The sequence below is a fragment of the Hydra viridissima genome, unplaced genomic scaffold (assembly GCF_058129835.1).
Source record: "Hydra viridissima isolate aposymbiotic clone 2 unplaced genomic scaffold, HvirCarnegie_v1 scaffold_10, whole genome shotgun sequence".
In the NCBI taxonomy this organism is placed as follows: domain Eukaryota; kingdom Metazoa; phylum Cnidaria; class Hydrozoa; order Anthoathecata; family Hydridae; genus Hydra; species Hydra viridissima.
Genome location: NW_028324309.1, coordinates 2,490,321 through 2,515,570, shown reverse-complemented (window position 1 = coordinate 2,515,570; position 25,250 = coordinate 2,490,321). Strand labels below are relative to the sequence as shown.

The window sequence follows — 25,250 nt, the reverse complement described above, 5'->3', positions numbered from 1 at the left end:
AAAAAAAAGAGTTCCATATTCAGGTCACTTGTCATCCAATCTTATTAAATTTAAAATATTTATTACAATATTCAATGATTTAATCATTAGGTATCAGAGCGATTAATACTTAGCTCTGAACAGCACGTGGGATTAATTTATTGGTGTCAAATAAACCAGTTTTTATTAGCCAAGTTGGGTCAACAATACATAAACCCCTCATATATCTCTTAGAAGTGTGTACGACCTCGCTAAATATAACTAGAGATGGTTTCGAGTTAAAGAGAACAGAGGAAGGATGAATGCTAACAGACTGCTTTTGAAGCAAAGTTTGATAGCTACCATCTATCTGACGCTCGGCACTGTTCATAAACAAACCTGACGTTAAAACTTTTCTAACGGTAGTATAGTCACTACCACAACTTTTAATGTTTATATTTAGCCTTCCGCACAATTCGCGGAGCTGATGACGTATTTGAAGAACATTTTTTATTGCTTTTATGTTGACGAAATGTTCCATACACCATTGAATATTACCTTTCGCATGCTTGTAAGCCCTGCAATTTAAAAAAAGACAAGAAATGGTAAAAAAAAAAAAAAAGAAAAAAGAAAAAAAAGGCACAACAATAAGAATTAAAAACAAGTCGTCTTCTGAAAAATTTTTAAAAAGCGTTTTAAAGCAACATCAATATAAAAAAAATTCCAATTTTTAAGATTTGACATATCGATTAAAAAAGCGTATAATCAAGTATTGCAAAATGTAAGTATAGTTTTACGCTTTCACAAAGGAATTTATTTAATGTTTCCGGTTATAGAAAACAAAGTTAACATCGATTTTGTGTATTTAAAAACAAAAGAAAATAAACTATTCCAGCTTTAACTCGTTTTTCACTCGCAAAGTAGAGTTTTAATCCGTTTTTCGTTTGCACAGGTTTTAATATGTGAAAAAAGAAACTATTTGTGAAATATTTTATCTGCAAATATCCACAAAAAAAAAAAAAAACCCCACATAACTTCGTAAAGCTTTATTAACAGAGAAGCAACAGCGTTTCTTTAGTTAAAAAAAATATCGACGACTTCATCGACATCGACGACTTCATCGCTATTATTTGAAGAGAAGAACACTGATTTGCTGCAACTTGAAAGCGGATTTTGAATCAAACCATTTTAGTTTTTAAAACATTTCCAACGAAAACGTTTAAAAAAAAAAAGATCATTTTGCGCACAGAATAAGAAAAGAAATCGTTTTGAGAATTTAGAAAACTATAGTTCTTAATTTAATTCGCATATCATTCCAAAACATAAAAAGGGGCAATCCTTTAACCAATTTAATGTTAAATTGAAGCTTATCGTTATGCTTAATGAAGTGTAAAAATTGAAAGTGTTTTTTCAAAATTTTCGATGAGATGTCACTGTAAGAAAATTTTAGGGTGTATCATTGATGAAAACACCCGAAAAAATCCTTTTGAGGGGTGATAGTACATACCAATGGGACATCATTCCAAGTATTTTTAAAATCCAGGATAGGCGTCCATGAGAGAATTTTGCATTTCAATGTTTTCCTATAATTGTCATAATTAATACCCATATTCTTGATTCAAAAACTTTATAGAACATTTTTCTGTATTTCATTCAAAAATTATACATTTTGCAAAAATAGCAAAGCAACACATGAATAAGAAGCTTCTAAAGACTAGTTTCAGAAAATAAATTAAAAATAAGCTTCTATTCTACTCTACCAAATTTTTTCTTCTTTCTGTTTGGAATGCCTTTACACTAACTAAACATGCTTACTGTTAAAGTCAACAACACAGTTAAGCAAACGCTTTCCATATTCTGGGTGAGTTGTCTGCCTCTTGAACCGTTGCCAGTGAGGCTTAAAATTTGAATGAAGTGCTTCTGTGACTTGTTCACTATAATGGCCAAGACCTTTATATTTCTGAGAGATAAACTAAGACACATGGAGGAATACAGCATGAACCTTTGGTGTGATGATTGCAGGAAGATCATGGTATGAACTTCTGAAGTTTTCAATGTGTTCTTGGTAATTTTTATCAAGCTGCATTCCAAAACAAGCCACGACCACCTTTTCAAACTTTCTAAATGTATCAATGAATGGAAATGCTACAAATGCAGCTGCAGCTTCAGTCTTTTCCTGAAGAATGTATACATTATTTCAACAGCTTTTGGCAGTGGTTTCCTTGAAAATGTCCACCATGGAAGGGCTGCAGAGGGATGTTTAATGCCTCAGGCCAAGTCTTGCATTCTGGCCAAATGTTTGCCAAGTTTTTGTAGAGATGGTTGACAACACCAAGAAGCAAGTAAAGTTCCATGGGTGGGATTGCATCCAGAATGAGGGACTCATCTGGGAAGTTCAACAAAGGTGAGTGGATGACATTTCCAAATTGTTTAGCTTTTTTCACATCATTTCCATGAGCAATAAATTCTTGGTGTGCTTTTTTAATGCCTCTAAATGTTCTCAAAAAACCACATAGTCCAAGTTTTGAAGAATCAGCATCACACCAACAACATGGATGTTTACTGGCATGGGATTGAATTTCACAGATGATACTTGCAACTTTCATGTCACAAGACAATGATGCAGTTGCAATCAGGTGAATTTCGTGTGGGTTGTTTCACAAGGATGGAAGAAAAGTCATAGCCTTTTCCTAACCTCTATGACTTTTCTTCTTGTGAAACAACCCACACGAAATTCACCTGATTGCAACTGCATCATTTGCAGAATTGCAAAAACCAATGGAAAAACACCATTACCAATGACCAGCAATGTTGTCCCAAAGAGAAGCCCTCCCACAGTTCATAAGAGATGTTTTCATTGTCTGATAATAGTTGGAGCAGGATTACCACATCATTGAACCCCTGCAACAAGACGGGTCAACCTACTAAGGCTAGCAAAAGAAGACACCAAAAGTGCAGAGGCTGTGGCTTCTTCTGTGTTGAAAACACATGATTCATCACCCAATGGTACTGTGTGACTTAGCCAAGCAAGTGGAGGTCCTAAATTACCACTCAAACTTGGTATGTCCATTTGATTAATTTAGAAATTATTATTTTCTTGTTTATGCCTTAGAAAACCAATATTCATAAATCCACCATTCAATTTTTAAAAAATATTTAATTTTGTTTTAGGAAAAGCAGCACCAACTCAACTTTTCAAGGAATCACTTCCTGCTGAAAGCTTGGTGAAACTTCAGCTTAATACAGGGCTATCTAACAATCGCTTGAAACAACTTGCTTCAACACTAAACGTCATCAACCCTCAAAGAGTTGTTGAGCCTTACTTTGCTAAAAAAATTTTCAGAATAAGGAAAGTTGCTCTATGACTACTTCACTGTTTCAAAAGTGAAATTTTCCAATTGTTATACAATCAGAGAAGTTGTACATTGCAAGGATGTTGCCAGCCTACTGCAGTTTGTGTTATCTGCATGAAATATTTCTGATCAGCCTCTTGTTAAGATTGGAATTGATGGGGGTGGAGACTTTCTTAAGATAAGTCTGGGTGTTCTAGAGACAACTCCAGAACCACCAAGTCCAGTCTTAAAATCACCAAAGATTTGCAGCTCTTCCTTCAAAGTCTCTGGAGTAAAAAAACAGCTTTTAATTGCCATCTCTGAAGGAATGGCAGAAACATATGAAAACATACAAAACCTTTTGAAACTGACACAGTCAAACTCAATTCACTGAACTAAGGAAACTCAAAAATTGAATTGGGTAAGAGTATTTGTTAAAGATGTTTTGAGTAAGCATTAAACCTAACAGCTATGAATCAATTTCTTATATGACATGAATATAAACAAAATACAAACCTGAAGAACAGCAGCAAAGATATATGATCACCTTCAGTAGAAGTGAATTTAGCGTGTACTTTTTTGCTTCTTTCGCGTTGATTGGGTGGAATATAGAAGACAGATTCTACTGACATTAAAGCTACAATAGTTATCAACTCCTCTGTACAACCATGATCATGAGCAGCAAGTATACATGCCGCAAGAGGAGGATCCAATGGAAACGAGCACATAGTTTTTCCTTTTTCTGTTATCTAAATTGAAAAAATATTTTAAAACTTTGGTTTAAAAGAATCCCTGCTACAATCCAAATATTTACATAATTCAGACTGGAGCGACAATTACAGATTGTGTCACAAAAAATTAAAACCATTTTGAAATAGATTTTGTAAAAGAAAAAAAAATAATTGTTTTGAATTTTTACTTCTTTGCTAAAAATTCAAGAAAAACATCTTTATTGCCTAAAATAATCTTATTTCTGAACCATCACCAATAAGAATGGCAAGGAAGTTCCTGATGTAATCAGATCAAATCTATGCATCCTATACAGGTTATGGTTTTTAGACTCATTGCCTCTTCATAAGAGAAAATACTACCTGTCTTTATTAAGACAAGCTTAAGAATGGATGCTAAAGAGTATCTGGCAAAATATTTAAGCCTCATAATCTTTGGATTGTTGCCATCTTCACTAACTTCTTGATTTCCAGGGACTGTGATCATCAGCATCTTAACTTTAGCACCCTCAAGAATACTATCTCCAAGCAGTGGGCAAAAATACCAGACTCATATGTCAAGACTGTGTGCCTAAAATTTTAGCCCAGGCTTGAATCTGAGATCGCAGCTGATGGTGGGGCTACATTGATTTATCTTTAGTTTTTTTCTTGAAAAAACTGAAAATAAATTCTGAAAAGATTAAAAAATTGTTGTTTTTTCCAAACACAATCTGTAAATATTCAATAATTAACTATTCCTAAAAAAAATTGTTCAATGGTTAATTGTCCCAAATTTAATTATTCTATAACTAATTATTCTGTAAATTATGCTACTTTAACTTTTTAATGTAAATTTAAAGATGTTAAATTCTAAAAAACAAATAAAACATAAAAAGATATGAAAAGAACTTGACCTTCTGTGTATCAAGTGACTCTACAGCGCCTAACATAACTAAATGTTTTAATGCATACTCAATTGCTCCTTGTGGAGGAGAATCCATGAAATCAAACTTCAAAATATCTTTTAAACCAAGTGCTAACAACTGCAGCAAAACTCCTTCAAAATTAATGCAGAAAATTTAAGAACTGTAACATTTTAATTTGAGAAAAAAAAAACATTCATAATACAAAAAAATTCTCCTTTTTTTTTTTAAAAAAAAAAAACTTTGATAAGCAAACCGTTTTAAAAGTGATTCAATTTATTTGTATGAGAATGTAGCAAAAATGACATAAGTAAACCTCGAAGATTGCATCTTTTGATTTCTGGTAAAGTATCCTCATCCAATGCATCAAATGTTTTCTCAGGGTATAATCGATAACAAATCCCAGCACATTCTCGTCCTGCACGTCCACTACGCTGACGAGCTTGGGCTTTAGAGATAGGTTGAACTTTAAGAATGTCAAGTCCTGTAGATGGATTGTGTGCTGAGGGTAAAAAGTAATATAATACAATATAACTATTGAAAGGCTCCTAGGTACTTAACATAAATTCTCACAGAAATTTTAAAACAACATATGAGTATTTATATCTTAGTATGTTGATAAAATAAATTTTCTTTTAGCTATCTGATAACAAAATTTTCAAGAAGAAAAAGTGTTTTTTTCTACTTAACAAACATTTAAAAATACAAAGTATTTTTAACATTTAAAATTACAGTAAAATTACTGTAATATTTAAAATTACTAAAAGTTGAAAAATACACAAAACAAATACAACGAACTTTTAGCTTTGACCATTCCACAGTCTACAACATGCTTGATTCCAGGTATGGTAACTGATGTTTCAGCAATGTTTGTGGCTAGAATAATTTTACGGTACCCAGGTGGTGCATTAGCAAATGCTTTAATCTGCTCATTGTTGGGCAGAGAAGCAAACAGAGGACAAACCAAAATTTTTCCAAAAGCTATATGCAATAAAAGGAAATTTTTTTAAAACTATTTAAACTTAACAACAACATTAAGTTAAAAAGTCTGTAATATGAGGCATTTAGAGCGTGGATTATACAGCAAAGAATTTGTGCCATAAATTACTATTTAATAAGTTATACTTAAAAAAATATATATTTAAACAAATTATGCTTAAATAAATTATACTTAAATAAGTTATAATTTAATAAATTATACTTAAACAATTATGCTTAAATAAATTACACTCAAACAAATCAAACTATAATTAAACTATTCTTAACAACACTCTGCAAACTTTACTTACTTTGTGGCAAAAACATTTCAATCTCTTTAATCAAGTTTGTTAAGATTTCAATTTCTTCTTGACCAGTTAGAAAAACTAATATATCCTCACTAAAGCAAAGTTGAAATGACTTAAAAGATTTAACTTGATAAATATAAAATATTTTGTCTGATATAAACTTTTAACAAAAAATAAATAAAATAAGAGCAATACTTATAAATAAAAGGCAAACTCCTAATAATTGTAACACCTATTAAAAAATAAACTTTAAATTAACAATAGCACATAATATAATATTTTTACATAGTTCAACACCATTTTAAATGTTTATATGTTTAAAAAAAAAAGTAAAATTAAAAAAAAATAATACTAAAAAACTTCAATGAACTCACCCTAAAGGATTTTCTTTATGAATTTGAATAGCAGCAATAAGAGAGGAATGTACGTAATCTTTTTGAATTTCCTCTGTATAAAAAATTTTTATAGGATGGCGTCTTCCTTCAACATAACAAACTTGTGCTCCAGTAAAATACTTCACAAAGTTATCAGCTTGCAATGTAGCAGACATTATAACTATTTTTAATTTATTCATATTCATCTCTTTGCGCTTTGCTTGAGCATGTTTTACAATACCAAATAAAACATCAGTTTGAACAGAACGCTCATGTGCTTCATCAAGAATTATGACAGAGTATTTTTTTAACAAAGAGTCCAAAAGAGATTCTCGAAGTAGCATTCCATCAGTAACATATTTTAATAATGTTCTAGGACTGGTAACATCTTCAAATCTAACAGTATACCCAACTAGATCACCTGGGGTTGTTTTTCTTTCCTTTGCAACACGATCTGCAACAGTTATAGCAGCAACACGCCTTGGTTGTGTGCATACTATAACTCCTAAATAACCAGAAAAACATTACCCCAAATCATGTGTGTAGATTAAATAAAAGGTAAACAAGAGTTTCAAAATGTAAAAAATTATAACATAACCCTTTCAAACATGTATTTACAGCATTAATATTATTACCAAATCTTGCCAGCTGTGCCTCAAGCAGATATTGTGGAAGTTGTGTAGTTTTTCCACTGCCTGTTTCAGACATCAAAATTACTGTATCATGCTGTTTAACAATTTTAATTAACTCCTCACGACCATAATATATTGGCAAATTTTTCCTTTGTTCAATTAAGTTTTCAACAGAGGCTATAGTGTTATCAATATTTGGCTTCTTCAGTAAAGCTGCATGACCATTGGTTTGGTGAACTCGTTTCCTATTCAAGTCCTTAGAAATATTGGAATATTGATTATCTTTACAAGTTGACTTCATGGCTTTTATCTCGTTTTGTGGAGAACTGTGGAGAATAAACAAAAAACCTTTTAAGAGAAACTCCTTAGAAATATTTTATATGTAATAATTTAAATATGAATCAATCAATTAGTTACAGTGTAAAAATTCATGTATTTTAGTATGAATCATTCATAAGCCACACAAATGACAAAAAAAACTTTTTTCTTATTTACTTGTTTTATTTCTCCTTAAAAATGCCTTTTATATTTTTATAAGTATAGAAAAAATATTGATATATATTTTAAAAAACTATAATTTAATAGCTTTTTTTCCATATTTAACTTTTTTAGGAGTAAGGTTTAATTCCCCTGCAAAAAAGTTTACTAAAACATTTTTTTTTATGTTAAAAAATAAGTTAAAGAAAATACAACAATTCTTTAAGATAAAACATGTATTTCACAAAATCTCAGTAAAAAAAACTATGCCAAAGCATCATCACAAAAAAATGCTGTAAACACATGCAATATAAATATGAAAAATCAAATGGAACAAAAAGAACAATGTCAACGAGCTTGTTTTTTATAGAGTTTCTAAATGTGAATTTACACATCAGCTTTATTTTTTACAAGTATTAAAATAATTTTTAATATATAAAAAAATAATCGCTAAGCAATACTCTCAAGCTCAACAGAAATCATTTGATATTCTCTAAAATCCTAACAGCAATTGAACAATTGAGCAAAAAATCCTGACAGCAATTGAACAATTGAGCAAAAAATCCTAACAGCAATTGAACATTTGAGCAAAAAATAATCTTGACAAACTACATATGGTGTAGGATGTAAAAAAGCTTTCTCAAAATAATTTAAAATTTTATCTGTGAAAATAATTTTAAAAAGTAACCTTAGTTAAAAATGTTCTTATTTTAGTTAAATAAATAAAACCAGTGATAAGAAAAATGTGAAAAGTATTTATAATTGGAAATAAACTTAAGATTGTAATTAACCATATTTAAGTGCTCCTCAAAAGAAAACACTAGTATTTCTTTTTTAATGGAAAATTATAGAACAAACCAGGATAACAGAATTAAGAAATAAAAATTTGTATAAAATAAAAAATTCACAAAATTACATCATAAAGTTACTTCTAATACCTTTTTTTATCATTAAAAGGTTATTATTGAAAACCTTTTAAGCAGTATATTATATATAGCAGTATTTATATTTATAAATGCTATGAATGCTAATATTTTCCTTCTTCAAACAGATTTAAATAACAAAAATATCTTTTTGATACTCAATCTACATCCTCTGTCTTTCTTAAACAAAATAATTTTGAAGAATCAAAGCATCAGTAGAAAGGTTATTCAACTTAATCATCTAAGCCATGAATATGCTATAATAGCAGCAGAACTAAATACAGCAATAGCCCCCACACAAAGCCAGAATTTTCTATTTGGTTCTTTTTCTGATTTTTTCATGTTCTTTTTTATTTTTTCAATAAGGTTCTTTGTTTCGATGTTTTTTTCCTGTCTTTGCCTTTGACGAAGAATTATGTTTTCGTTTTCTTGTTCGCTTTTCCTTAAGAAAAAATCTCAACTTTTAACAACTTGCATGATACATAGTGCCATTTGATACTTTAAAGTTTGATTGTGTTACCATAAACAAATGTTTAAAAGACTAAAAAGATATATACAAAGATGCAAAATAAATTTTGAATATTACTAAATACCTTGCCTTGTGCATTAAAGTGTTTGTTTCATTGGACTTTTTGTTATCAATGTCAGGCTTGGTATGATGCTGGTTTACAACAAAAGAATTTTCATTCAAGTTATCATTTTCTGAACCAGCTTTATTAATATTATTGAGTTTAGCAATAGTTTCATTAGTTTCTTGATGACCTGATTCTTCAATGCCATTTTTATAATTGTACTCTGTAAACTCTTCTTCTTCCTCTTTGTCAGACATATTTGTTAAATCAAGGATCTCCTCCTCACTGTCCCCATCACTGGATGATTCAATAACTTTAAAAAATTAAAAAAGTATAATTTACAGCTATAGCATCTATAAGTTCATTTTCTTAAAATGACGAAAGAAACTTTGTTCTTGTTGAAAATACTACCTGTAGTCGATTTGGCTTCCTTAGGAAATGGCTTGTTTTCTTCATAAATCACTGAAGTTCGTTGCGGTTTTTCTGGAGGTTTGTTATTTTGTCTGCGTGGAGGTAATGGTGGAGGATTATCATTGACTCCTTCTTCAACTATAATACACATTTTTTTTTTTTTCTTAATTTGTAAAACAAAAATCCAACATAAAATGTTTATTATTCAAACTATTACTTACAAATTAGTTTTATGTAATTTTAGTATAAGTTAAATAAAATTTAATTGAAAAGCATGGTGCCTGTACAGCATTCAAATTGAAATCTTCTGTGAAGATAAAAAGCCTTAATAACTAAATATTAACAGATGGCAAATAAAAAATCACTAAAGAAGAGATATTCAATCATAAATTCCTACTTAAATATTTTCTGCCACAAATTGGAGAATTTTATTAGAACCTTGAAGCTTTCACCATTAGTTTTAATTTACTTAAATATAATGAAATAAAAGATTCTTACATACTTGACCAGGTATTGTTCTGTTATTTGCAATAATTCAATCAGTTATAATAATTTATTCAATTATAATTACTTAATTATTGTGATTAAATTAATTATAATACTTTAATGAGTAAAAAATTTTAATTATGATCTCAGTTGTTGTAATCTGTCTAGTTCTTTGTTTTTTTTTTACAAAAATCATTGATTATTAATCATAAATTATTTTAGTAAATGAAAATAACAAACAAGATATTACAAAGTAACAATACATTGAATGTTATTTACCTTAAAGATTGCATTATGAAAAGTATCTAGAAAATGTGTTATTTTTAATAAATGAATTAATTTCTCACCTTTCTCATTTTCATTTTTAAGGAAATATTGTGGAAATAATTGCTTAAGACCATAAAGTATGGTGACCAGTGCAAATCTATATTGTTCAGCTGTCTGTATCAAACCAGAACGATACTTACGCAAAGTTAATAAAAGTGCTCGAGGGTCTAGGCCCTCAGGAGTATTACTTTGCTTAGCCTAAGAAGATAAAAAAAAGATACTACATGATGCAAAGTAAAAGCACAAACAAAAATTGTTTAAACTTTAACAAAAAGAAATTTTACCATAGCAAGAGCAGCATCAACTAAGCAAAATGTTCCACTACGGCCTATTCCAGCACTAAATAGGAAAATGCAGATGCTGGGTACAATTTTTTTAAAATGTGTTTAAAAAAGTAAAACAATGCAAACTTTTGAGTTACAAAAATAAGTGTAAAATAATAAGAACTTAATTAAGTACTTTGATCAACTGAATTTTGTCATACAAATTACTGGCAATCATTCATCGTTAAAAAATAACAGGAAATCTTACATTTATAACAAATTTATTTTTATTGTTTCTTGATTTTTCCAGCTAGTTAGCAGAAATGTCAGCTAGTTATTCCCTTCAAAAATTAAAATTAAAAAAAAAGAAAAAAAAAGAAAAGAAAAAAAAAAAAGAAGTAATAATTGTTCAGTGATTTCTTGATTAAAAACATGGTCTGTTGTTCATTGGACTGAATAAAAGAAATAATAAGCATGATCAAAGAAAGCTTTTAAGAAAATAAAGAAATAATTTTAGGAATGATTGGTAAAATTGATGAATTATTCATTAACATTTTTTGTTAGCTTCAATTCAACTTTTTTCACATTAAATTTTTCTTTAAATTAACAACTACGACAAATAATAGCGATAATATTTCCTGTGAAATTCAAACAGTTAAAAATAACAAACAAAAATAATTTAACTCCTGTAATAATGTAACTCCTGTAAAAGATTTGATTATTCAAGTTGTCCAAGGGAGACCAAGAGGTCAGAAATTAAGATTAACACTTATGTATAAACCTAAAAAACAGAGCTTACATCAACTTACCTGCAATGAATAACAGGATTGGAGAATAATACACCAGTAGATTTAACATGGGCTAAGAAATTGAGAAATGTCAAAGGATCATCTGGTACGCCAAAATCAGGCCATGTCATGAAATGAAACTGTTTAATTGTGCGTTTAGCAGAACTCTGTAATAAAAAATTTTAACAGTTATCCATAAAACTTAAAACATGATAATATATGGAAGAAACCTGCACAATTCTGAGGATATGAGATCTTCTGCATTATTCTAAATGCACCTGGTAAATCTATCAAAGAGCACCTTATTTACCACTAACTTTCTTTTAGAGCTTTTTAGATAAATATATAAAATAACAGTTGATGCGCCTATTTGCTAAATCATGGTTAAAACCAAGGAACTTAGTGATCATAAGAATTATTGTTAATAAGAACCAAGAAACTTAACAGTAAGAAGAAAAGGAACAGCTACAAAGTTATTTATACCAGTAGCCAGTGTGTGAAAAATTAACAAAACAATTTAAATATTTCAATATTATCTTGCAAAATAAATAAATGGCATTGTTATTCTCTAAATCATCCCAGCTTTTGGCCCCATCCCTGGACCTGCAGCAAGTGTTTTCTTTTTCCCATTTATCTTTTATTTTATTAGCATGATCTTGGACATGATCTCTGGTATCTCAAAAATTTAGTTTTCAATTTTTTCAATTAATGATATCAAGAAATCTTAATTTAGTCTCAGTTCAATAATTGTAGAGTTCCCATAATTCTCACACACACATTAGGCACAGTTTAGACTTGCCATATTTATAATGTCAAAATTAAATCAACAAGAGCATCATGTAGGATGTAATTGGTCAGTCTAAGTTCCTGTACTTTAGAAATTTTTTTTCTCTTCTTATTCTCCAATGTTGACAAATCCTGTATGCATGAAAACTGATACTGAATAGTTCTAATTGAAAAAAACAAGAGTTGAAAAATTATTTCCTTCTTCTGAGCTATAGGACATGGGAGGATGAAAGAAAATATCACACCTTCCAACATTATGTAAAAAGTAAAAGTGGCCAAGATTAGGAGTGAAAATATCTTTTCCTGAAGCTGATTCAGAATCCAGGAGAGTGAGACCATTTACAAAAAAACTTACTGCTAGATGAGTTAATAAAAGCTCTCTAACAATATAAGAGGATTCAGATGATTCACTAAGATTACAGACTTCATAATCCCCAAATTGCATTGATTCTTCTTCACCCATAGGCCAATAAGGGTGGCATTTAATCTAAAATAAATCAAAATCAAAAAAGTAATGAGAGAATTAAAAATAACAAATAGAAATCAGAGAAAATACTATAGATTTTGTAACGGATATCCTTTCAGATAATTATTGACATACACTTAAAGATACAAAAGATTTTTTAAAATTCCGTTACAGCAGCAGCAGCAACAGCAACAAAAACACAACATTAAATAATTTATCATAAAACTGTATTATTCAGAGCAGAGATTTTTTAAAAGTTATTGTAAACCCAAAATATCATGAAAACTGTGGGTTTTCCATGTTTTGGACTTTTTTTCTTTAATCAAGTAATATGAGCATAAGACATTTACAAGAATTAAAATAACGTACTGCATTTTTTTCCACAATTTTATTTAACATAACTATTCCTTCAGTATTATTCTCCCAAACCATTTGCCAGAAACTCTCACATGTATGTGGCAATGGACCCTTAAAAGATAAGAAAAAAAGAGTAAATAGGGAAACTTTTTGATTAAAGTTCATTCTTAATTGGTTTTGTAGGTTTACAAGCGATTTCTAATTAGTTTCAAACAAACAAAAAAGAGATTGCAGAATAAAACAAGATACCTGTGTTAAAATGTAAGTTCTGTTTACATCTGGAGCCTAGAAAAATAGTATTTCTTAAATCATTTTGGCACTTTAACTAAGATACCAAAGCATAATTAATAGATGTTGTAACTCCATTATAAGCTAACAATAGTGGTCTTCAAGCAAAGTCATATTTACACCAGTTGATACAATAATCAGTTCTTGTCAAAAAAGAGAAGTTTTAATATGAAAAATGTTATGGAGCTACAAAATGTCAAAAATAATTGTTTGTTGTTCAGAAGTGAAAGAAAAGGAAAGATAGAGTAAGATTTGAAACATATGCTAAAAACAACAATAGAAAACAAAAATTTAGTAAATTTTAAAAAATTTTACAAAAAGTTTTTTAGTAAAATTAAGATAATTTATGCAAATCCTTACTAAATTATCTGTAATCAAAGTTTTGTTCTCTATTCATTTAAAAAATATATATATACCTGAACAAAATTAGCATTTATATAATCATTTGTAGAACTTTTCAAGATTACACGACTATCATCATCTTTAAAAAATAAAAGAACAACTCACAAAAAAATATCACAAGAAATTCAATTATTAACAACTCAGTAAAAAATTTTTTTCTATAGATTATTTTTTTCCAGATAGAAAAACTGCTTTTTTCTTTTTTTTTTGGAAAATATAGAAGGATAATGGTGAGCAAAAAAGACATTTTAAGGTTTCGGTTGCATTTATTGGTTTTATTAGTGTTACTCAATATATTTATGCTTTGTTTTTGCAATCTAGTCTGACAGTCTGAAATATCAATGTGAAAATTACAGCATTTTAGCTTTACAGCATTCAAGTTTTACAGAATTCTCCTTAAAAAACTGTGGTGATTAGCAGGCAAATAGGTCTGTAAAACATTTTTATAAAAATATCTACTTTAGTTAATACAATGCACATGTATGCATTAATTGTCTTAGCACTGTTTGATAACCTTAAGTTACTATACTGGTACTTACACATAATTAAATGAGAATAAAAAATCACAATTAAGAAAAATTCAACTTTGCAGTTATGCAATTAACTTCACAGAATTATTACTCAAGCCAATAACTTTTTTTTTTTTAAAAAAGGATCACTGATCAAGAACTATGTCTTAACTATAACTTAACTTAATTATAATATATCTTAATTATAATACATCAAGAATGTATATATATATATATATATATATATATATATATATATATATATATATATATATATATATATATATATATATATATATATATATATATAAATTATAACTTAACTATAACTTAATTAACTCTTAACATTGGATCACCACATGGTGTAGTTGCAGCTTACTACTCTTAATTTGAAGTTGATGTAAAAAAGTGTAAAAAAAATTTGCTTTTAAATGAAGACCTTGTTTTATAAGATAAAAAAATGTTTACCAATTGCAGAATGAAGTGGCAGTCCCCTAGGATTCTGTGGTGATTTTTATCCAATTCAAGTTTAAAAGTTTAAATTGTTAAAATGTATCCTATTAGGTCATTAATCTTGTTTCAAAGTTTTTCTATTTTATTTTATTTTTCTAATCTTAGCATTGGATGTTATTTGATTAATGATCAAACTTCATTTCAAGCTCCAGTTAAGATATCATTTCTGTTATTTTATCTTATTTTTTCTGTTATTGATATGACCTATACTGTAGACATCATGTAGACATCATATTAATGACAAGGTCAAGTTTGATTTTCTTAACTATGGTCAATATGGAAGCTGCATACTGACATTAGTTAATTTGTTGTTTTAGCTAAGAAAAAATATCAAAAAAACTTCTTATGTCAATAACCATTTGGTATGTATTGTTGATTGCTTCAAATATTTTTAACTTTTTAAATGTACAGCTCTAATATGTTATAACAGATTATAAATATTTAATAAATAACTAAAATTTTTAATCCCTTCCCACTTCTATCAAAGCCAAAAAAATTTTTTGACACATGGCTTTATCTGTTAGTCAAAAATTTAATCGATATGCCTAAAACCTTAAAAAGTATTATCAACAGAAGTAATATTGTTTTAATGCTACCAATGGCTTTAAATTTGAATTTATGAAAGGTACTTAATTTAACATTTAAAAATTATTGAATATGGTACTTTGTAACATAAAGTAAATAACACATCTTGTGTTTGACCATTGATAATACTGGTAGCAAAATCATGCATCAATTTTAACTGCCTTTTCCAATTTTAACTTCACATAACATATGTACTGATGTATAAGTTGAAACTTTAAGCCATTTAAAATAGGTCAAAAGCATTCCTTAAGAATGCAAGAAGATGAAAATATTAATGTGGAAACCCTTTCACCCTTTTCCCATTTTTACAACAGTTATAAAACATTAAACTAGTCTTTTAAGTTAAAAATAGGAGGTTAACATATAAACCAGCTTAACTTATGCAATGGTATATTTGATATTCGATGTCTGTAGTATAGGTCCTATCAATAACAGAAAAGATAACGTAGAATAACAGAAACAATAAATCATAAGAAAAAACCCAAGGTATTTAAAAAAAAGTGTAAATAAATGCGTAAAATGGTTCAAAACCATATTTAAAACAATAGTAAAACTTTTCAACTTTCTTTTTTTAAGTTTTGATAATAAATCTTAACTAATTAAATAGTAGGAGAATACTTTGTTTTAATGAACAAAAAAAAAAAAAAAAAAGTAAACCCATAAATAACAAAATATATATATATATTAATTTGTAAGTGGAAAATTTCTAAAAACTATCAAAAACCTGAAATTTGGAAGCTTTTACAAGAACATTATTGTAATAACTAATTTGTTATCTTAATCTTAAAATGCCTATTTCACAAAAAGAATTGATGCTTAAAGAAAATTCGATGAAAAATTAGTCTTGAGGTATAATTTGCAACTTAATATATGAAATTAAAAAATAGATTTTAATAATTTAAACTAAAATTAGATGATAACCATCAAGCTCATAAAAGTAGCTGTAAATTGCAAACTGATTAACACATTTTAACTAAAAAACAATCTACACATGATTTTCATAAACTGAATCATATATCAAGGGGTAAACCAACATAAAACAAAAAAAAAAGGAATTTACTAATGCATTTGATTTCTTTAGATTATGATTAGACAATTGTTTTTGTTTTTTTTTTTTACAAAAAATTCATTAAAAGCATTTTCAGGACATAAAATGCATTGCTGTACAATTTTTAGAGTAAAGGTATCTCATTTTGCCCCTAATTTTGAGGGTTACATATCAAACCTTAAATAAACACTCTCTCATAGTTTTCATCAAGTAACTCAAACTTTGAAGTAAAGCTATTCACTTCAAAATAGAAAGTGTCTTATTTTATCTTGATTGCCCTAAGTCAGTACAGGTTTCAAAATAATTTTATTAATTAACATTATTTTGGAATCTGCAAATATATTCTAAAAAACCTTAGGTCAATTTTGTTAAAAGTAGTAACATAAAAATTAAAATCATTAAACCTTATATATAAAGTATAAATATGTATATTTGAGTAAAACTTACATGGTAAAACATCACGATATCTATTCAAACTTCGATTCTCAGCCAATTTAGCTACTTTTTGAGTCTTAGACTCTGCAATTGATATTGTCTCCAATTGAATCATCTAAGATAATTTTCATATATGTATGTTAAAAAATTTACATACATACATACATACATACATACATACATACATACATACATACATACATACATACATACATATATACATACATTCATACATACATACATACATACATATATATATATATATATATATATATATATATATATATATATATATATATATATATATATATATATATATATATATATATATATATATATATATATATATATATATATATATATATATATATATATATTAACACACACACATACACATATATAATAATTATCATTACTATTATCATAATTACTGCTATTATTGCTACTCTTATTGTTATTGTTATTACTGTTATTGTTGTTGTTATTACTATTATTGTTATTATTATTATTATTATTATTATTATTATTATTATTATTATTATTATTATTATTATTATTATTATTATTATTATTATTATTATTATTATTATTATTATTGTTATTATTGTTATTATTATTATTACTATTATTATTACTATTATTATTATTATTATTATTATTATTATTATTATTATTATTATTATTATTATTATTATTATTATTATTATTATTATTATTATTATTATTATTATTATTATTATTATTATTATTATCGTTATCATTATTATTACATAATGTATAACTACTGTTTTAAATTATTATTACATCTGAATGCATCATTATGATGTAAAAAAAGAAGTTTAACTAACAGTTAATTGATGACATATTATAAGCAAATTAATTTGAATTATAATTTACAACTACATTAAAAAACATCATTTGTATAACTTTATGAATTTTCATTCTTAACCAAACATAATGTTCTGTCCAGTAATTCCAGGGAGAAAGGCCAAAAGCTGGAATGATTCAGGGAATAATAATACCATTTATGGTTTAGCAAAATTACAAGGCAGAACATTATGTTTGATTAAGAACTTATTCTATTAGAAATTAAAACTTGGATGTACTTTCCTTTAGTATTTTCTGTATTTTCAAATAACATTCCTAATTTTAATGCATAATAAACTTCAATATATATATATATATATATTTTCTAAATAATATAGTATACATCTCAGGAAGCCTACGAAAAAGTTCATAAGCACTAAAGTATTGTCTTTTTAATGCATTATCATCAACTTTTGAGAGCTTCATACCAAATTAACTTTTTTCATACCATATCAAACAGGTCAGCCTTTATTTTATTACAATAGCACCATACACCTTTTTTATTTGCATATAAAAATAATACTGTTAAATTTGCTAAAAATAATAAAAAAATAGTAAAATAGAAAAATAAACCTGAAAAGTGGGCTCCCATTTTTTAGTTCTATCTAGTTCTCTAATTTGATCTTGCAAGTACATAACTGTATATTTCCTATAATAGAAATATTTATCAATACAAAATTATGAAGAAAAAGAGAATGAATCTGAGAATATTTTTTCATTGAATAGATAAAATAGATGAGATAAACTCATAACAAAAAATATCATAATAAAAAAAAACAACTGCACATATAAATAATATGCACATATATAAAACATAAGTTATGCACATATGATAAACATTCGTTATGCAGAGATATAAACTTATCCACCTAAATAGCAACATTTTTATTAGTAAGTTTATTTCAACATAGATACTTCCGAACTGAGAGAGACAACAAATGCTTGTTGCAGTTTCATTTTTCTTTTAGTTTGATTAAACATGTATTTCTTGAAATCCTGCAGGGTATTAAAAACATTTTTATAAAAAGAAGTTTTTTTCTCAAAGAAAACAATTTATATTATGTTACATATTTAGGTTTATCGTAACAAGGTAGCTATGTGTAACAATTTACTAAGCCCGTTTAAAAATTCCTATGCGATAAAAGCTGCTATTGTTTCTTTCAATCTGTTTTAAGGTTCCGAAATTTTTTTTCAGTCCAATTGAAGATAAACTTTTGATTTTAAAACTATTACTTTTTTTAAAGAAGTTTCTGATGCTAGAGTATTTTGTCTTAAATATACTTTTTATCCCGAGAGAGATGATGATAAAAAAATAAGGGTGTAAAAGGAATATTACACTTAAAAAAAAGATTAAATGATATAAATTCACGAAGCAAAATATATCTAAAAATAAAGTAAATGCTCATAAAATATGTGCTGCTGAATATAAGACCTTTCAATCAAAAGTATTTTTTAACATCTAACTTCATGTATGCATCATGTTGTATGTATCCTTAGGTGGTAAGGCTGAACATTATTGACTACACCGTTTTAAAGACACCTTTGCCGGAATGAAGTTCTTGTGAGTAAATACGATATGAGTAATTCTTTTAAATTCTGAAACAATAACAGGCTATTTTTAACAGAAATCGGTTATCAGAGAGATAGGCATTTTATCTGCCTAAGTTAATTTAGTTGAAGTATTTATCTCAAGCCATTTAGACTTCCTCTGTTTTTTCAAGAGGATATTCTGCTATCAATAATTTGGGGAACTAAAAAGTAATTAATATTAACGGAAGTGTTCATGAGCTTTTTGTTTCCACACTTCTCTAAATAGAAATAAAAAAAAACTAAAGTGTCCTTAAATATCTGTATTGAAAAGTAAAATTAGAGTTAATAACAAAAACAAAAAAAGAACGGAAATATTCAACGGTTTATTTTATTAAAAAATAAATCAATGACATTTTTTAACTGATTTTGTTTTACACCAATAGTATTTATTGAAGATTGTCGCTTTTCAGGTGTTCCTTTTTTTAGGCGTTGTTAGACAGTATAATTCTCTTTTTCTCGCAAAAGTTTAAAAGAAAAAGAAGTAGGCAAAATTACAATTTTATCCGGATTTTCCTAGCTTTTAGCCGATCAAAAACTTTAACAGAGCTGAATCAAAAAGCGCCGTTCCCAATAAAGAGAAAGTTTGACCTCGGACCGAGTAGTTAAGAGTGACTTTTTCAATCAAGATTATCGTGAAAAACCATTCATAAAGAATTTTTTTTACCAGTTGTCCCTAAGCAATTCTTTCAATTTAAATTGCACGGGCAGTTTGTCGTTTTTGTCTGTTCCTGGTGACATTACTAAATAATTTTGAAAGCTTTTCTTTCTTTTTTTAATCAGTTTAGCACAAAAGTTAAGCAAAATATTTTGATGGATTATAACAAAGTAGGCTTTAAAACTATTTTTAAGTAGACAAACTGTAAGTTAATCGATTTTAAAATTTATAAGTTTACTTTAAACTTTGAAATAAATAATAGTTGGTACTTCCCCAGTGGACATCGACGTCATTCTCACGTTGGTGCGTTGTGTTTTAGGTTTGCATCAAAAGTTAACATCGTCGCCACTCCGCATGTTAACGTCAATCCAACTTTCCATCTCCAAAGTTAATGCAACATCGCTCATAAGTTTATCCAACATCATCAAAATCATTTTGACAAAGGTCCAACCCTAACGAATAATACGCGATTTTTGTTAGTTGCCTTTTAGCAAAAACAAATAAAATTCAACGGCGGTTTTAAAAGAAAAATTAAACAGAAAAATGATGATATTTTTTAAAAGATGCTAAATACATTTTTTTTTAATAGACTGATTTGAAAAGTACTAATTTAACTACAAAAATATAATTTTTAGCTCTACCTTTTTTTTTACATCAATATATATGTTATGCGAAGTTAAAGTTGGAAAAGGCAGTTAAATTGATGCAAACAGTTTATAAGTTGTATGGGAGACCGGGGCTAGTTGGCTACAGGGGTAAGTTAACACACTGCGTTTAACTTTGGAATTTTCCACCAGAAATTTCCAAAATTCAGATAGAACCTTCCCACTTAACTAATTCATTTTTCAGTGCAGTATCAGGGCTATAAGCACATGCAAATAGAAGCGCATAGCGATTTTTGTGTTTTTTTAAACTAATTTTGTAATTTTTTAAGCTACAGCTAAAGCAATAGCATTAGCTACAAGTAAACTCGAATATGTTTAGGTGTTACATGGTTCACTTTAACCAGTCACCTTTTGTGTTTCTCAATATTTCGCGTTTATGGGGATTTATAAACCATTTTGTGAGCAAAATGCTTTTGGGGTTAGTTGGCACAATGATCGCGGGGCTAGTTGGTAAAATGCTCCAACTTACAACTTTTCGAATTAGCCGTAAATTCACTTAAGTTACACTACAGATCTACAGACATGCGAAATAATAAAAAAAAGTAGACAGGCCTGTAAATTCTAAAAATGTTACAAAAAATGCTGTTGATGCTATTTTTACAGAGAGAGAATTTATTCGATCGACTTAAGGAGAATAAAAGTTAATACCAAAAAATATTGTTGGATAAAAATCATCAAGACTTTTCATTTAAAAGAGGCGCTTGAAATATATGCTTAATGTTGCTAAATTTGTCTCTTTTTATATGGTGTATCTCTTTTTATATGTGCCAACTTACCCTGAGAGTATAGACAACTTACCCCGGGCCGGGGTAAATTTTTTCCTTTTTGGAGGCCCTTTTTGGGCCATTTATTATTATTATTTTTAATGTTTCACACTTGAACATGCTTGCAAAATTCATATTCTTTTGAACTGCAATTTCATATCCTCAAAAAAGTTCACTTAGAAATGCACAGAGCTCAAAAACTAAAACTGTAACCAACTAGCCCCGGTCTCCCTTAAACTTAACATTATAGAAATAGAGCCTCCTTTACGAAATAAAATTTTATTCAGAGCTAACTCATTCCCTTTTCACACATAAGTTGTACTACACGATGCTTAGTGATTAGTCGCTATGACGTTCTTCTTGTTTCTGCCTTTCTTAATTCACTCTCCTTTCTTGATTCACTTTATTGTATAAAAATAAACATTTTTTTTTTTATGTTTTTTATTATTTATTCATTAATTTTTTTCTCCTTTTTTAAGATTTGACATTAATATATCATTGAAATTATTTTTGTATATTTGAAAATTTTGTACCTTTTAAAATTTGTGTATTTCAACATGAGTTTTTTCTAAATAAGTGTGTAATAACTTTATAATTTTTTACATCGGAAATGAAAGGGGGGAGGGGGGGCGGAAATGAAAGAGGCATTGTTGAAGTGTCTAGTAGTGGGAGATATTGTAAGAAGACAAGAATTTAGCTACATAAAACTTCTTTAAAAATCAAAAACAAAATTTATTTTTTTTAACTTTGTTGTTTCAAACATTGAAGTCCAAAGCCCATATTATATTTTTACTATTGTATGTTTTAAAAGAAAAAAAAAGAAAATATAACTATTGTGATTAATTCACTTTCTTACTCTTTGGCAACTCCATAGCAACTCCATAGTAACTGCATAGCAACTTGTTATAAAAAAAATCCTTTTCTTTTTCTATATCTGCCATTTAAGATTTACCCAACATTTGAAAAATAATTTAGTTTGCGCTCTGGAGCAAACTAAAAAATTTGCTACCATTTAGCAGAACATTACTTTTGCTACCATTTAGCAGAACAAGGTGTATTTAGTTCAAACTTTACTCAAGATATCCTTGTCTTAGTAAAGGTAAGATTTTTGACAAATTATGCTGACTCAGCATCAAAAAATGCAATTTTCATTTTACTTTTAGAATGTTAAAGTTTTAACAGAATTTCCATATATAAAAAATTGATAACAAGCTTTGAACCATAGATTAAAAGTTAGAATTTATGGGAGTGTACCACCTTAAAGAATCCAAACTGGTTGATATAACTCTAGAATTATTTTTTCTTAACTTTTTCTATTTTTATAGATTCAATAGCCGGGAACTAGCATTAGATAGAAGTAAATTAAGCTGGGAACTAGAGTTATATAGAAGTAAATTAAGCTTGAAACTAGCATTAGATAGAAGTAAAAATTCCCAAAACCCACTTAATCTTAAACAATTGAAATGCAGGAACCCGTTTCTAAAATCCAAGTTTCTCACAGATCCGGAATACATTTTCATTGTTTAATACCCTTAAAATCAATAAAACAAGTGTGGGAAAATAAAAATAATATTCAAATTAACTTTTAAACACTACTTTTACAATTAAAACTTTACATGCTGCATTTTAAGTGATTGTTGAATTTATTTTCACTATTTAAAAGAAAGATATTGCACTCGCTTCATTTATTAGGTTTTTTATGACGGTCGCTTGCTTTGTAGACTTCATTTCGCCAGTGTTTCTCCACTTCCGTGTTTCGTAAATCATATTTAGGTTCAAGAATCAACCACAGATAATTTATCTTAATTTCTCGCAGAATTTTGACCATCTTTCGTTTAATAAAAGTTTGCTAGAATGCATTTTTTTTCTAACGGTTTACTGTCCGCCCTTAAATTGGCCCTTATAAAATTTTGTCTTAAAAATTTATTTCTCTAATTTGAAGTCACATTTCTATTGACTTTAAGTAGTCATCTAGAATATTCTACAGCTGTTGAGTGTATTCCCAAAGAAGATATAGCTCCATAGGAACCTTGGGTTACTACAACTGAGCACCAGAGATGCACAGGTGCGGCAACTCATATCATATCAAATATGCCAATTTTTGATTTGACCTAGTAGTGGGGGAGGGTGGCATATAAAACTTTCGAGTCACATTTATATTCAATATTAATGTTTGTTATATATAATTAATAATAATATAAATAATAAAACAATATAATTGTTTCCACCAATCTTCCAAATATCACAGGAACTAATCATCAGCAAGGTCAAAAATACTAATGAGATATATTCTTACTTTACTCAAAATCACCTTTCTGTTAATTCTGTTAATTTCTGCTCAAATCATCTTCTGTTAATCCTTTCAAATCAAACTTAATTTATTATCGCGGTTGAAGCAATTACAAACTTCTTTTCAGAAATTAGTAATTCTGAGAACAGATTATTAAAAAAAGAGGTAAAAAAATTTAGGACTTGCCCTTGGCTATTATACATTGCGCGCTTATTATATGTGCTATTTTGTTTGTTCTATACACCTCAGCCAATCAGTTATACTAAGAAACGAACAATAAGCAAGTTACCTTTAATCAAAGTAAATCATGGCAATTACAAGCTACAGAATAAAAAAATGTACAAAAAGAGCTGTCAACTTTTGTAGAAGAGAAGGTATTTTTTTAAGACAGAGTTTCTTAGCTCTATAGTCTTCACTTGCTACATCTTCATTAACAGACTCACTACATTTTTACGCGTAACAGCCTTAAATTTTGCAGTTTCTTAGGGTATTTGAACTATTGATTTTAATCAGAATCAGGGGGGGGGGGGGGGTAAAATATTTCCTCCTCATAATCGTAATTTGTACGGTTCTTTTCTAAGATTCTATGATTTGTATGGTTCTTTTTTAAGATTCTTTTTTAAGATTCTATCAAAAAGTTCCCGAAGTTTTCTTTGTCTTATTTTATTCATTAGGTTGGGAGATTTTATTTCTCCTCTATATTAAGAATCTCTTTACATATGAAATGCCTTATTTCCTCTTTTGCAAATCTTTTTAATCCTTTCTCCTCAAAAGTAGAAAAAGTGGTTAGCTGTGGGTCTTACCCAGTAATCTTCAATTAATACAACACGTCTGGTTTTATCTTTTAAAATTAAAAATGCTTCTCCCTTGTACTTCTTAAACATATTTTTGAATGCTGTTTGAGATTTTTAAGGCAACAGCCTCTACAAAAAAATCACGCAACTGTCATAAATTTCCCGTGTCATTGTATTTTTAAGCACTGTCATGTTAAGTCTTTACAAAAGTAAACTGTTAATTTACTGTTAAATTTTTCAGTTAAATTTTTCTCTAAAAATATGGATTTGAATGACATCTGAAATTCAAATGCCATATGGCTCCTTATTATAGTTCAACATATAGAGATAAACACAAAGACTTTTTCATATGACAGATTTCCAAAACTTGATTATAAAATCCTTAAACATCTTATACAGAAATTAGGACTTGCAGTGAGAAAATTGATGTGAACTCTTTTTCTTTTTTTATTCTTAGACAGTGATTAACTAATATTAAAAAACAGTTAAAAAAAAAACAAAAAAAAAACATAAAACATTTTCTGATATTACATATTAAACATATGCAATTAAAAAAGTTCTGAGAGAAAAGTAAAATAAAGTTGAAACGTACCTAAGAAGTATCTTCGATGGAAACAAAAATATCCCATTACTTTGATACCTGCTTTTAAACGTCTCGGCTTTGATTCAATAAGACTTTCAATCATCTTGATTGATATGTCAAGTTTCAATTTTGTCAGTTCTTTTTAACCACAAGGTGCAGAGGAACATGCTCTAAGACCTTACAACAATTAGGGG

The 25,250-nt window shown here is 28.1% G+C and overlaps 2 protein-coding genes across 4 annotated transcripts; both read right to left on the bottom strand.

Moving 5' to 3' along the window:
• Positions 1–18: 18 nt before the first annotated feature.
• Positions 19–7,728, bottom strand: LOC145192894 (ATP-dependent RNA helicase DHX33-like). Of its 2 annotated transcripts, none has more exons than XM_090100095.1 (9): positions 7,708–7,728; positions 7,216–7,538; positions 6,581–7,085; positions 6,210–6,298; positions 5,719–5,901; positions 5,237–5,422; positions 4,912–5,054; positions 3,807–4,039; positions 19–536 (listed from the first exon to the last, which is right to left on the bottom strand). In XM_090100095.1, exons 2-9 carry the CDS (start codon positions 7,511–7,513, stop codon positions 110–112), a joined length of 2,064 nt encoding a protein of 687 aa, XP_089956221.1. In that variant the 5' UTR covers positions 7,514–7,538; positions 7,708–7,728; the 3' UTR covers positions 19–109. The 2 variants fall into 2 exon arrangements, with proteins under 2 accessions (XP_089956221.1, XP_089956222.1); XM_090100096.1 differs by lacking the exon at positions 19–536 and adding an exon at positions 3,119–3,577.
• Positions 7,729–8,620: 892 nt separating this feature from the next.
• LOC145192895 (tyrosine-protein phosphatase non-receptor type 2-like) lies at positions 8,621–18,366 on the bottom strand. Of its 2 annotated transcripts, none has more exons than XM_090101101.1 (12): positions 18,289–18,366; positions 16,861–16,963; positions 13,773–13,837; positions 13,318–13,353; positions 13,081–13,179; positions 12,601–12,732; positions 11,481–11,626; positions 10,693–10,747; positions 10,429–10,606; positions 9,596–9,733; positions 9,206–9,497; positions 8,621–9,054 (listed from the first exon to the last, which is right to left on the bottom strand). In XM_090101101.1, exons 1-12 carry the CDS (start codon positions 18,349–18,351, stop codon positions 8,850–8,852), a joined length of 1,512 nt encoding a protein of 503 aa, XP_089957227.1. In that variant the 5' UTR covers positions 18,352–18,366; the 3' UTR covers positions 8,621–8,849. The 2 variants fall into 2 exon arrangements, with proteins under 2 accessions (XP_089957227.1, XP_089957228.1); XM_090101102.1 differs by having other exon boundaries at positions 8,717–9,054; positions 9,211–9,497.
• Between the last annotated feature and the right edge of the window lie 6,884 nt (positions 18,367–25,250).

Coding starts and splice junctions, on each gene's coding strand:
- LOC145192895 (XM_090101101.1), bottom strand. CDS start 18,351: ATGTACTTGCAAGATCAAATTAGAGAACTAGATAGAACTAAAAAATGG. Junction 13,180..13,317: donor GAACTTACATTTTAACACAG/GTATCTTGTTTT, acceptor TTATCTTTTAAG/GGTCCATTGCCACATACATG. Junction 9,734..10,428: donor TAAAAATGAAAATGAGAAAG/GTGAGAAATTAA, acceptor TGTGTATTATAG/TTGAAGAAGGAGTCAATGAT.
- LOC145192894 (XM_090100095.1), bottom strand. CDS start 7,513: ATGAAGTCAACTTGTAAAGATAATCAATATTCCAATATTTCTAAGGAC. Junction 5,902..6,209: donor TGAAATGTTTTTGCCACAAA/GTAAGTAAAGTT, acceptor TATTGCATATAG/CTTTTGGAAAAATTTTGGTT. Junction 4,040..4,911: donor AGTCACTTGATACACAGAAG/GTCAAGTTCTTT, acceptor TTTTCAATTTAG/ATAACAGAAAAAGGAAAAAC.